Genomic DNA, 13,200 nt, shown 5'->3' on the forward strand with positions numbered 1-13,200 from the left:
ATATATATATATATATATATATATATATGTATTCATATATAAAAAGGTGTTTTAAACTCTCCACGCTCTTGCAATATTCTAAACAATGTTTCTAAACTCTAAAATCTGTAAAAAAGACACTGAATGTCATGATTTCAGCTCTGCCTCCTCTGCTCTTTGACACCTGCAAGAGCTCTTGGCCACGCCCAATTCTGTGCTCTGCATGTGAACACCTGATCAGCTGCAACAGGAAGTTTATTCTCCTGTATGGGCTGCACAAAGGAGCAAGAGGTGCTAAATAATTTTAAATAATTTATTTTAAATAAAAAATCCACGCTGATCGTGCAACTCATCCATCAATCAGCCAAGTGTGTGTCAGGTCCACTCTTATTTTGAAAAACCGGGCTAGAGCGCGTCTGCGATAAACCGCAAAGTAGCGAGGGACTACTGTATTACATATTTAGTAGAAATGAACATTGTACATATTTTCTTATCATTTCTTGTCTTTAAGCATAAAAGTCATTGCGTGAGAAGAAACTCGAGTCTATCATGACCTGCAGATATTACAACACATCAAGCATGCACACAGAACAGATCAGAATAAAAGTGTTTACAAGTAGCACAGCTACATTGATCTGGAAGAACTTTACTTTGGTCTGTGAGCAGCATGTTCAGAAAAAAACTCACGTATAGCACCTTGAATTTAACAGCGTTTTTTGAAAGGGCTGAAGGTCATTTGGGGACAGGGACATGCAGCAGGGTGACTATGAAAGGAGAAAGGGATTTGGGAATGCTCTCTGGCATTAAAGACATCCTTTCTCCGCTGCTGAACCAGCAGGCATGTGACAAATCGGATCCCATGCATCTTAGGAGTTGTTAGCGACAGTTAACAATGGCAAAAAACTAAAGAAATTAAACAAATTAATATCATAATAAATGAAGGTGCTACTGAGGCAAAAAAACAACAAATCACAAGTAGGACCTAAAAGAGGACAGGGTTAGTCACGTGGTTGGCAATGATTAGAAACTGATTAAAAAAATGGAAAAAGGAGCTCTTATGAGAAGGAAAGTAAGAAGAGGAGGAGAGGAACAGTTGACAGAGCAGAAGAAAAAGAAGACAGCAGAGAGAAGATGAATTAAATAAAAGATTGAATAATACACACCAGGGTCTTATAAACTGCTGTAGCATGGGTGCCACCTCTTGAGGACAAACGTAACCAAGACGACCAATTGTTATTGCTAAGGTAACGCAATCACGGTTACACACCACCAAACGCCAACGAAGACATGAGCAATGAGGAGGGGGAGGAGAAAAATAAAGAAAAAACAAACAACTCAGAGACAGAAATCAACAGAATCTGTGTATGATAATAAACAGAAGTTTTCTCTAGCGTCGATTATTACTGCCCCTTCAGTCGGGGGAGGAATGCAAAGTATGGCAATCTAAAACAAAACACATACAGAACGTTTAAGGGAGAACACATTGACAACTTTGACAAGACATTCATAGAAAAGGCAAACAGAGGCTTCTGCGGTCAGAAGTTTTGTGAGTCAAATCGAATCGAACTGAATTTCTTTGCTGCACGACTCCAAACACACGGGAGAAAAATGTGCAGCTAACATTTCTCCGACAGATTTCTCCCTTAAACTCACAAATGTTAATTTTTCATAAGAAACAGAAATGCTTTTTGTTCTTGTCGTTGTACTTTTCTTTTTTAAAGAAACAAAAATGACAGGTTACTCCAAGCCAACTAGATGGAGGGAGACTAGTATCCAGCACAGCAGGTTCTTTATGAGGCAGAGGAGGGACAACCTAAGTTTAAGAGACACAGAACTATGCAACATTCTCATTAACACACAGGCATTTATGAACAGTCCAATGACACATGCAGAAAGCAGATGGTACGCTCATAAGAGTAAAGTTCAGTGCAGGATCAGCTGATCACAGGAACGAGAGTGCTGCTACGCACTCCAACAATTCACAGCCACGCTAGGCTTTCACACAGGCGCTAAATTTAGCTCCGCCCATCACCTTTCGATGTTTGATTTACATGTGGCTGAAAATTCTGGCTTTGCTCTTTAAGAAAATTTCTTGCAGCTTTCTGTGATGTTTCCAATTCAGACACTGAAAACATGCAGCAGAAAGTGGAAGATGAAAACGTTTTCTAGGGCCCTGTTCAGACCTCGCACTAACTCCTGTGTTGTGTGATGAGAACGTCCGACAGTCGGCTCCGACGGAGCGTTCTCTCCCGTGACTTCAAGTCTATAGTTTTTAGATCAGTGTCAGTTAGCGGTGCTGTATGCAGATACTGGCAGCCATGTCACACTGAGGGCCGTCTGTGAACAACAAGGTTTACTGATGTTTCTGCACAGGTCAAAACATTCACACCTGAAATATAGTATTAGTTTGACATTAGGACAGTTCAGACCTATTTAATACACAATTCTAAATAAGCCTGGCCAAAAACACTATATGGGAGAAATGAAAGCATATAAAATAATTTCTGACTTTCATAGAGCACCACAGAAACTGGTCTCCATCTATAGTCCCCTGTGAACATCAAGTGTGTGTTTAATGAAGTAAACCTAAAGTAACAGAATACTGCTGCCTAGTGATTGACACAGTGACCACGGATCAGCTCTCAGAACACTAAAGAGAAACTCTCCACACGTGCCCTGGTAATCCACTATGATGAATAACGTCTTGGCAAAACGGACATTTGTATTAAGAAGGATTTTAAAAAACAGTGTATACCTTTTAGCACAAATAACTGAACAAAAAAGGTGAATTTTCTCAGGGATGGCTGCTGAATTGTCTTTAACTGGACAACAGATGAACATGAGTTTGGTTTTAAACTGGAATTTCCAAGTAGTAACTCTGCTGCTCATGTGGGACCACATGAGATCACCAGGAAGTTGTACATCAAGGATCAGAACAGGTTGCATTCAGACTACCAAATGAATGCAGTTAAAATTGGTGTAGATTAGAGATATATTAGTAGGACCTATATTTGAGGCCAATATAGACATTTGGGGACATATCGGTATCAGTGATAATTGGCCCAGTATGTGCTGATATAAACACTTCTAAATTTAATCCCTAAAATGCTGGGAACGAGCCAGGTCCTTACTTGCAAAAGGCGTGACTGTACAAAGTATCCAGCAGAGGGCGCATGAGGACTACTTTCAAGTCATGGTCTTTCACTTTCACTTTGAGCACAGCCCAAGCAGGGAACAACTAAATACTGTGTAGCACAGTTTGCTGAACAGAGCATGTTAAGTTTATTTTAACTACAGTGAGGAAAATAAGTATTTGAACACCCTGCGACTTTGCAAGTTCTCCCACTTAGAAATCATGGAGGGGTCTGAAATTTTCATCTTAGGTGCATGTCCACTGTGAGAGACATAATCTAAAAAAAAAAATACAGAAATCACAATGTATGATTTTTTTAATAATTTATTTGTGTTACTGCTGCAAATAAGTATTTGAACACCTGTCAATCAGCAACAGTTCTGGCCCTCAAAGACCTGTTAGTCCTCCTCTATAACGTCCACCTCCACTCCACTTATTATTCTAAATTAGAAGCACCTGTTTGAGGTCGGTAGCTGCATAAAGACACCGGTCCACCCCACACAATCAGTAAGACTCCAACTACTAACATGGCTAAGACCAAAGAGCTGTCCAAACACACCAGAGACTAAATTGTAGACCTCCACAAGGCTGGAAAGATCTACGAGCCAACTGCCAAGCAGTTTGGTGAAAAAAGATCAACTGTTGGAGCAACTATTAGAAAATGGAAGAAGCTAAACACGACTGTCCATCTCCCTCGGACTGGGGCTCCATGCAAGATCTCACCTCGTGGCGTGTCAGTGATCCTAAGAAAGGTGAGGAATCAGCCCAGAACTACACAGGAGGAGCTGGTTAATGACCTGAAGAGAGCTGGCACCACTGTTTCCATGGTTACTGTGGTTAAAATCACGCATGGCACGAAGGTTTCCCTGGTTAAATCAGCGCACGTCCAGGCCCGTCTTAAGTTTGACCAGGACCATTTGGATGATCCAGAGGAGTCATGGGAGAAAGTTCTGTGGTCAGATGAGACCAAAATAGAACTTTTTGGTCTTAATTCCACTCGCCGTGTTTGGAGGACGAAGAATGATGAGTACCATCCCAAAAACACCATCCCTACTGTGAAGCATGGGGGTGGAAGCATCATGCTTTGGGGGTGTTTTTCTGCACATGGGACAGGACGACTGCACTGTATTAAGGAGAGGATGACCGGGGCCATGTAGTGAGAGATTTTGAGGAACAACCTCCTCCCCTCAGTGAGAGCATTGAAGATGTGTCATGGCTGGGTCTTCCAACATGACAATGACCCGAAGCTCACAGCCAGGAGAACCAAGGAGTGGCTCCGTAAGAAGCAGATCAAGGTTCTGGAGTGGACCAGCCAGTCTCCAGACCTAAACCCTGTAGAAAATATTTGGAGGGAGCTCAAACTCTGTTTCTCAGTGACAGCCCAGAAACCTGGTGATCTAGAGAAGATCTGTGGAGGAATGGGCCAACATCTCTGCTGCAGTGAACCTGATGAAGAACTACAGGAAACCTTTGACCTCTGTAACTGCAAACAAAGATACTGTACCAAATATTAACATTGATGTTCACAGGTGTTCAAATACTTATTTGCAGCAGTAACACACAAATGAATTATTTAAAAAATCATACATTGTGATTTCCGGATTTTTTCTTTTAGATTATGTCTCTCACAGTGGACATGCACCCGAGATGAAAGATTCAGACCCTCCATGATTTCAAAGTGGGAGAACGTGCAAAGTCGCAGGGTGTTCAAATACTTATTTTCCTCACTGTATCTGTAAAATAAATCTACAAATCAACAATAAATTCTCTTCAATTCTCCCCTCTCAATTAGCAAGCTAACATTTAGCTAACCTAGCATAGGCTATTGCCTTGTAAAACTTTATACAGAACAACAAATCTAACGTAGAGTAAAATATATCAGTTATCTTTGTCGTCTTCAATGAAATGCATTGTTTGTCTGAAATCTTTACTTCTCTGCAAAGAAAAAAAAAACCTCGGCTGCAATCAATGCTAATTAGACCGTCACCACACGTGACTGTTTAAACAACGAACAAGGAAGGGCGTTTGTTTCATTTATATTTTGTGACATTGATAACTTTATGGTGAATATGGAGGATAGAAAATGTGAACGCACGTTAGAAAGACTGTTTCAAGCCTTCAGGTGTTAAAACAAGTTTAAAAGTAGCCGTTTACTTGGATTCTTGGCGGTGGACAAATGTCAAAAGTTTTCAGATAGTATATCGGTGGTCGGCCTTAGCCTTCCCCTCCCAGTATCGGTATCAGTGATAGCCAAAATTTCCATATCGGCCAGGCTCTATAGACTACATGTGAAGGTGGTCTGAGTGAAAACATTTCCAACACGCATCGTCTGTTCACAAGGGTATTTAAAGCTGTGAGGCTACACTCCGATCACTCAGGTAGGAGTTTAGCAACTGGTTTGAACAGGGCTTTAGATATGAATAGAGCAATTACTTCATCTTGTATCCTGCATCAAACATTGGCCATTCTTAACAACATTTAACATCTATTGGCAAATATGCATTCACATTTAAAGAACAGTAAATAAAAGCAACACATAAACTGACAGCAAACAAACAGGTACACATCTAAAGAGTCCCTACTTGGTCTGATCGTGGCAGGTCACACTTCACCCTTGCATGCATATTATGATTAGATCGTCATTTTGACTCATCAAATTATAATTTTCAGTTCAAATGACAGAAACAAAAGCGGAGTGTAACCACGTGGAGAAGTGAAAGAATTTTCTAAGCTAGGAGTTCTGTATTTGTTGGTTTAATTCTGGATGTTATTCAACTATAAGGGGATGTGAAACTAAAACCTACCTGAGCTTTATGTTTTGTACCTTTCTTCTTCTGCCAGTCAGTTCAGATTAGTGAACTCAAAGACTGAGCTCTTACTTGGGTTTGTTCATTTCAGGAGCGTCAGGAATTTAGCACCAGAGCGTTGCTGAGCTTTTCATTTCCTTTTATCTGAACTCAAAGGGCCTTGGTGCCAGGATGCAAATCAATACCTAAATATTTGGACTTAATTAAGTGAAACCAGCAAAACCTGTAAGGCTCATTCTTTGGAAAGGATTGTTTTGATAGAAACAAAGCGCAAATTCAAAGGGCAGGCATCTTGGTGTGTGTAGTGGACTCAGTACTGGCTGGATGGACCTGAGTGAGTGACCACCTGGATGACTAGCTCAGTACTGCCACCGTGTGGTACCTGTGTTTTCCAGCAGAGTCTTTGGGGTATTAGGTCGGTTAATGATCTCCACCAGCTGGTGCAGCACCATGGCAACGTACGGCTGCATTTCCGGTCCTAAGCATTGCAGGAGGAGGAGAAATGATGTGAAGCTTTTAAAAATATATGCAAGTTTCTCACCAGACTGTGACTGCATGAGACCGATTGGTGACTCAAAATAGCAAGAATTTTGTTGTCGTCGTTGCGTTCTCACTGAATTCTGAGTTTGCAATCAGGTGTTCCCTACAGTTGTGTTTTAAAGAAAACCATTTAAAAAATCGTAAACTATTTTTGTGTGCATGGCTTGCAAATCTGTATTGTAAGCCATGCACATTATTTAGTTGGTCACGTGCGCTCATATTGAATCCACCTAGGCTCGTATTGTACTCACATTAGCCTAAACATTTGAAGCTGAAGCCTCCAATGTTCGTTTTTATAAGGAGCGCTCCTGTGTAGATGTCAAAATATAGCACGAGCCCTCTGGAATTACAAAACTAAACTGAGAAGGATTTGCACTTCTTCTCCGCTCTGCATGGGTTTTAGGGGGGAAAAAACGTGTCACCTAAATTTTGGAACATGTTGAACATTTCAATGGCAAGAAAGTGAGCCTGTGCGACTCTTGAGGAAACTGAGTCCAGCAAACAAGTCAAGGCACTGTGGAGGCTCCCGGCTTGCAGCACAGCCACATTCAGGATTATTATACACGGCCTACAAGACCGCTTTGCAAGCCATGCACGCAAAAACAGGCCGTGAGGCTCTAAAGTGTCCATGCAAAACATGGGTCATGTGTTTCTATCCTCATCTGATTGCAAACATTCAGAGTTCAGTGAGATCGAAAATGAAAATGTATTATTTTTTATTAACCTTTATTTAACCAGGCAAATCCCACTGAGATCACAGATCTCTTCTGCAAGTGAGGCCAGGACCTGAAGGCAGGCCAACATGCATGTTTTTGTTCTGTGAGAGGAAACCGGAGTACCCGGAGAAAACCCACACAAGCACGAGAAGAACATGCAAACTCCACACAGAAAACCAGGGATTGAACCCAGGACCGTCTTGCTGTGAGGCAACAGTGCTAACCACTGAGCCATCGTGCTGCCAAAGATATATTAATATTTATATAATATTTGCATATATTCTAGAAATTGAGTTGCCAACTAGTCTCAAACACTTGCAGCCCAGTGAGGTACTGGCTACAGTGGCTTTTGTAAACTGGAGGTGTGTTGCAGAAATGCCTTGGGGTAAAACACACACTCACCCATCTGTATAGATATCTCTCCAATAGCCCACGTTGCATTGTTGCACACAGATATTAACTCTGGGTTTAAATTAGTTCCCAGTATGGGCATAAAATCAGCTGAAAGAAGGAAAAGTCAACATCTTAGCAACTGACAAACATCTTCCTCTCAAGCAGCAGTTTGGAGACACGAAACCTACCGATGCATGGCTTCACATGCTGGAAACAAGCTTTGGTCAGATCCCCGAGCAGAGCAAAAGAACTCTGGCGCACTTCTGGCATTTTGTCCTGAGCAGTTGGTGGAAGCAGCCAACTGTTAGCAATATTAGTCTAATGGTTCCAGTATCTAACAAAACACTTGGAGTGCTCTTCACCTGCATGCACTGGTACAGAAGAGTGAGGATGTTGCTGCGAGCCACCAGCTGCTCGATGGTGCCTCCCAAACCTTCAGCCAGTCCACTCAGAAGATCCAAAGCCACAATCATGAAGTCTTTGTCTGGGGCCTCGTGCTGGTCTGGCTGGGACTGATGAAGCTTAAAAGTGAAAAAATACATAAATAACTTCAACGTTTCACTTTGAGATAACCCTAAAACAATTATTAAAGTAATTGTAGGAAACTTCTAAATATTTGTCACTAAATACATCTTCTTTCAAAAAAACAACTTTCATCTACTACCAAAACAACTCTAATTAGAATTTTTATATTATTTAAGACTTTATTGTGCAATGTTTTTAATAATGTGTCTGGTTAAGACCCAAGTTAAAAGTGAGTGATGAATATGTGTGAATGCAGATTTCTGGGGCTTCCACACTCACTATAGCCTGAGCTAAGGTCTTCTGAACCAGGTTGACACATCGCTGGTACACAGGCTCACAGTAGGGCAGGAAGCCACTCTGCAGGGCTGTGGCTACAGACGACAAACACTGAGCAAAGCCAGCAGGAAGAAGAGAGTCAGCTGCAAGAAAACCTCAACTGAAACCAATGGTGTGATGCACAGAAAACTCACTTCTAACAGTGGGAACAGATCCTTGTCTTCATCTTTGAGCTGGTTCCATTTCTGTATCAGAGGTGGCATCAACATCTGGATGTACTCCTGATAAATGTAACCGATACATTTTTTAATAAAGGTTTGAATATTTATCCTCCAGCCAAAAACATCCAAGAAGTTGTTAATGTTTACCTTTGAGTTGAGCTGTTTAGATTAATAACATCTAAATGTAAACTTACCACTAGTAGCAAAACACTGGTAAAATGAGACAGCAGACATAAATAATGTGCGTGACACAAGTGTGAAGAGCAGCTGCACACGTGGTTCTTGTGCTTACTGGTTTATTGAGGTGGTGTCCCACTGAATCTGCAAGCGTTCCGATGGCATCATAAAGAATGAGAAGATTTTTGTGTTGATACTTGCTGAAGGCAAACACCAATGTGTCCAGGATGAACGCTAGGTATGGCACCAGCTCCGTGCAAGCCTCTTCCTCTAAAGTAGCAAAGGCACTAAAAGGAAACAAATTAGCACAGGAAAGGCAAAAATTGCACTAAAATCAACAAGAAAAACTGCCTTTTCTGTGAAAGTCTAACGTGAATGCTGTGTGCTAAAGGACTTTACTGATACTAAACATTTAAAACTAGTTCAGTACAAGATCACATTGGCAAAACAAAAACTAAACTTTGTGAGACTAATACTAAAAGCAGCAGATTTACCAGATACAAACTGGAAACCAATGTTGACTCAGTGTTTACACGGTAAGTAAATGGTAAATGGACTGTACTTATAGAGCACCTTTCTATCTTATTTCAAGACACTCAAAGCTCTTTACAACAATCTGTGTCTCATTGACCCATTCATACAGCTCTATACTAGATCTCTACAAAGATAATTGAACAAATCATTCTAAAGAGACTAATCAGAGCTTTATCACATTCATACACTGATGGGACACACATCAGAGGCTATGAGGGGTTCAGTGTCTTGCCCAGGGACACTTTGACATGTGACTGCTGGTGGATTCGAACCCCCAACTCTTGCATTGGAGGACGACTGCTCTAACCATGCAGCCACAGCCGCCCCAGTTGTTTTTAAGTTCAAGTAAAAAAGGGTTTGAAATGTTTCGGGAGGATTTCCTCTGTACCTGCATGCAGCCTCCTGTACTCGCTTGTTGCTATCCAGAATACGTTTGAGCAGCTCGGTCATTAAAGGCTTCAGGTAAATGTCTGGAGGCTGGCTGACAACCCAGTGAGCATAGCGACTTAATGTCCAGCAGGTGATGGATCGGACCAACGCCTTTTTGTCAGACAAACACTGAACGAGATGTGGAATGAGCTCAGGCAGGTATGGGATCATACCCTGCATACACCCTGGAAAAGAAAAAAAAATCCTTATTTATATTCAAGCAGGCATTTTTCCTGATCTTTTTACCGTTTTCCTCTTCTTTTCCTTTTTACCTTCAGCTATAGCTCCCAGAACCAGGATGCCAGACTCTTTAACTACCCACTCTGGATGGAAGAGCAGCTCTTTGAGAAGGGGCAAAATGTGCAGCAACAGATCATCCCTGAACACATTGGCCAACACATCCAGTGCTGCTGCAGAACACTTTCCTAGCATCACAGAAAACACACACAGAAATAGAAACGTGCACACAAAAATCACACAAACATAACAAATATAAACAAACAAACAAAAAATCAACAATTCTTCTAAGCTTTCAGCAAAGTTTTATGAGAGTTTGACAGGGCTACATTAGTGCAGGCATCAAACTCACGCAGGTTCCAGTCAGAGATAGTGTCATCATCGTCTAGTTCATCATCCTCATCGTCTTCTTCCCCAATGTCATCCCCCTCATGCTGCTGGGCGACTGTACGGGAGCGGTGGAAACGAGGTCTGATGTCTTGCTCATTGTCTGGGATAGCCTCGTCCTCCTCAATGTCCCCCTGAGGACAAATGGTTGGTCTTTAAATCAACTATAAGATCTAGTCCAGAGGACCTGACTTAACCTTCATAGACTAATACACTCATATTCATATGTCTGAAAAAAATAATAAAAAAACACTACTCAGATTAACTGGTAGGCTGGACAACCTAATTGACCTGCATATCAGCCTGATACACAGAAACTCATCACTGTACTCCCAGGATCACATATTATGGCATCTAAACGAACCTTGAGCAAGATTATGTCGATCTCAGAGTACTTCATCCCATTGACGAGCACAGGAATGAGCCTGGAGCAGAAACAAGAGACAAAACGATGTGGAAAAAGGCCAAGGATCGGTCAAAGCTCACGGGCCAGTCACATCTGAATCAGAGTTAGGGAACAGTTTAGTGATATATGTTACAGCTGAGGTCAACAGCCAGAGAGCTTCTACATCATCTGCCAGGAGCTGATGAGAAGAATATATTCTGCAGCAAGGCCTGCACTGACAAACTGATAAGGCTCTATGAATCAACTGTGATGCACAAACTGGTAGCATTCTTACTGGGAGAGGTGACCGCACAGCACGTCCTTACACACCGGCTGCTCTGCCAGTGTGAGCCAGAACTCACAAGCCTCCAAGGCAACATTCTCATCCTGGTCTTGGGTCCTCTGAAGCATGTACTGCAACCAAAATATGAGCATTTAAATATTGCATGTTTTTTTATCCATATCATGTGCAAATATGCAGCCCAATACCCTCGGCTCACTTCTGTGTATCTGCATCATGTTTCTGCTGTGTATTGAGAAAAGAGCCTGTAAGAAAATATTCGTCTTCTATACAAATCTGATAATCTCTAGCAGATGCAGCGTGAACTCCAGCAAGTTGCTACAGATTTACTGGTTATATTGATGAATTCTGTATAATATTACAGTATACCTCACAATAGGGGTGGGCCATATGGCTCAAATATTATATTGTGATATTTCAGTGCATTCTGACGATAACGATAAATTTCGTGATATAACAAAAAAAACAAAAACCCACAGAAATCAATAGTTATTCATTTGACAAAACTAACTTAAAACATTGCTTTGCAGTATTACATAAAAATTAAAAAACAACAAGGATTAATTTTACTGAAATTACTTTATTTAGTAAAGTACTCAGTCTCCAAGTATAAAAATAAAAATGATCCTTCTGTTATTTAGAATGAAAACATCCGCACAAAGTATAGATCAACAAAATCTACCACAAAAACTAAAGTGTCGGTGAAGTTTCCCAAAACAACTAAATAAAATTAAAGCTTAAGATCTGCCGAGTATAAATGTAACCATCCATCCATCCATCCATTTTCTTCCGCTTATCCAGGGTCGGGTCGTGGGAGTAGCAGACTTCCCTCTACCCAGCCACTTGATCCAGCTCCTCCGGGGGAATCCCGAGGCGTTCCCAGGCCAGCCCAGAAGCACAGTCCCTCCAGCATGTCCCAGGTCTTCCTCGGGGTCTCCTCGTGGTGGGACGTGCCCGAACACCTCGCCAGGAAGGCGTCCAGCAGGCATCCTAACCAGATGCCCGAGCCACCTCAACTGGCTCCTCTTAATGTGGAGAAGCAGCGGCTCTTCTCTGAGTCCCTCCCAGATGACCAAGCTTCTCACCCTATCTCTAAGGGAAACCCCAGACACCCTGCGGAGAAAACTCATTTCAGCCGCTTGTATTCAAGATCTCGTGAATTGCCATTTCTGCCTTTTAATGTCTCGCTGGTATATTTCTCTGATGGTGACTCCAAACAGCCGAATTGATTCCTAACGCCGAAAATCGAGCTTACAGCTTACTCCTGTCAGGAGAATTTGATCAATTTTGTTCAGAGACCAGCTGGTTAAATCCTTCGAATTAGAAAGGTATGCAGGAAAAAAAGAGGCTCTTTAAGGGTTCACAAGACGAAAGAGAGCAAAAGCAGGGAAGCGAGGACACATCTGTCTTCACCGGCGCACAGAGAGAAAAAAAAGATATGGCCCAGCCCTACCTCACATATGCAGTGCCTTGCGAAAGTATTCGGCCCCCTTGAACTTTTCAACTTTTTGCCACATTTCAGGCTTCAAACATAAAGATATAAAATGTTATTTTTGGGAAGAATCAAGAACAAGTGGGACACAATCGTGAAGTGGAATTAAATTTATTGGATGTGTCAAACTTTTTTAACAAATAAAAAACTGAAAAGTGAGGCGTGCAATATTATTCAGCCCCCTTGCGTTAATACTTTGTAGCTCCGCTTTTTGCTGCAATTCCAGCTGCAAGTCTCTTGGGGTATGTCTCTATCAGTTTTGCACATGGAAAGACTGAAATTCTGCCCATTCTTCCTGCAAAACAGCTCAAGCTCAGTGAGGTTGGATGGAGAGCGTTTGTGAACCTCAGCTGGAGCAACAACACCACCAGCCTGATCAAGAAAGCTCATCAGACGGCTGAGGCGAGCTGGTCTGGAAGCTCAGTCTTCACCTCCTTCTAGAGGTGTGCAGTGGAGAGCATCCTGTGCTCCAGCATCAACGTGTGGCATGGAGGCTGCACAGAAGACTGTCGGAGTCAGCCTCCCCACCATCACAGACATCTACAGGTCCTTCTCAAAAAATTAGCATATTGTGATAAAGGTCATTATTTTCCATAATGTAATGATAAAAATGAAACTTTTATATATTTCAGATTCATTGCACACCAACTGAAATATTTCAGGTCTTT

General features: G+C 41.7%; 1 protein-coding gene across 1 annotated transcript in view; it reads right to left on the reverse strand.

The window, feature by feature from the left end:
* LOC119424712 (transportin-1) overlaps positions 1-13,200 on the reverse strand; it is a 58,659-nt gene that overhangs the window by 7,121 nt on the left and 38,338 nt on the right. Inside the window, exons 9-21 of the mRNA XM_037692205.1 lie at positions 11,035-11,153; positions 10,719-10,779; positions 10,320-10,488; positions 10,003-10,155; positions 9,690-9,915; positions 8,883-9,054; positions 8,564-8,650; positions 8,373-8,480; positions 7,931-8,089; positions 7,757-7,844; positions 7,578-7,676; positions 6,302-6,397; positions 1,143-1,218 (exon numbers count right to left, since the gene is read on the reverse strand). Coding sequence (XP_037548133.1) covers positions 1,143-1,218; positions 6,302-6,397; positions 7,578-7,676; positions 7,757-7,844; positions 7,931-8,089; positions 8,373-8,480; positions 8,564-8,650; positions 8,883-9,054; positions 9,690-9,915; positions 10,003-10,155; positions 10,320-10,488; positions 10,719-10,779; positions 11,035-11,153 — 1,613 coding nt within the window. The remainder of the gene's footprint in view (positions 1-1,142; positions 1,219-6,301; positions 6,398-7,577; positions 7,677-7,756; positions 7,845-7,930; positions 8,090-8,372; positions 8,481-8,563; positions 8,651-8,882; positions 9,055-9,689; positions 9,916-10,002; positions 10,156-10,319; positions 10,489-10,718; positions 10,780-11,034; positions 11,154-13,200) is intronic.

The sequence above is a fragment of the Nematolebias whitei genome, chromosome 18 (assembly GCF_014905685.2).
Source record: "Nematolebias whitei isolate Nwh7 chromosome 18, NemWhi1, whole genome shotgun sequence".
NCBI classification, from domain to species: Eukaryota; Metazoa; Chordata; class Actinopteri; order Cyprinodontiformes; family Rivulidae; genus Nematolebias; species Nematolebias whitei.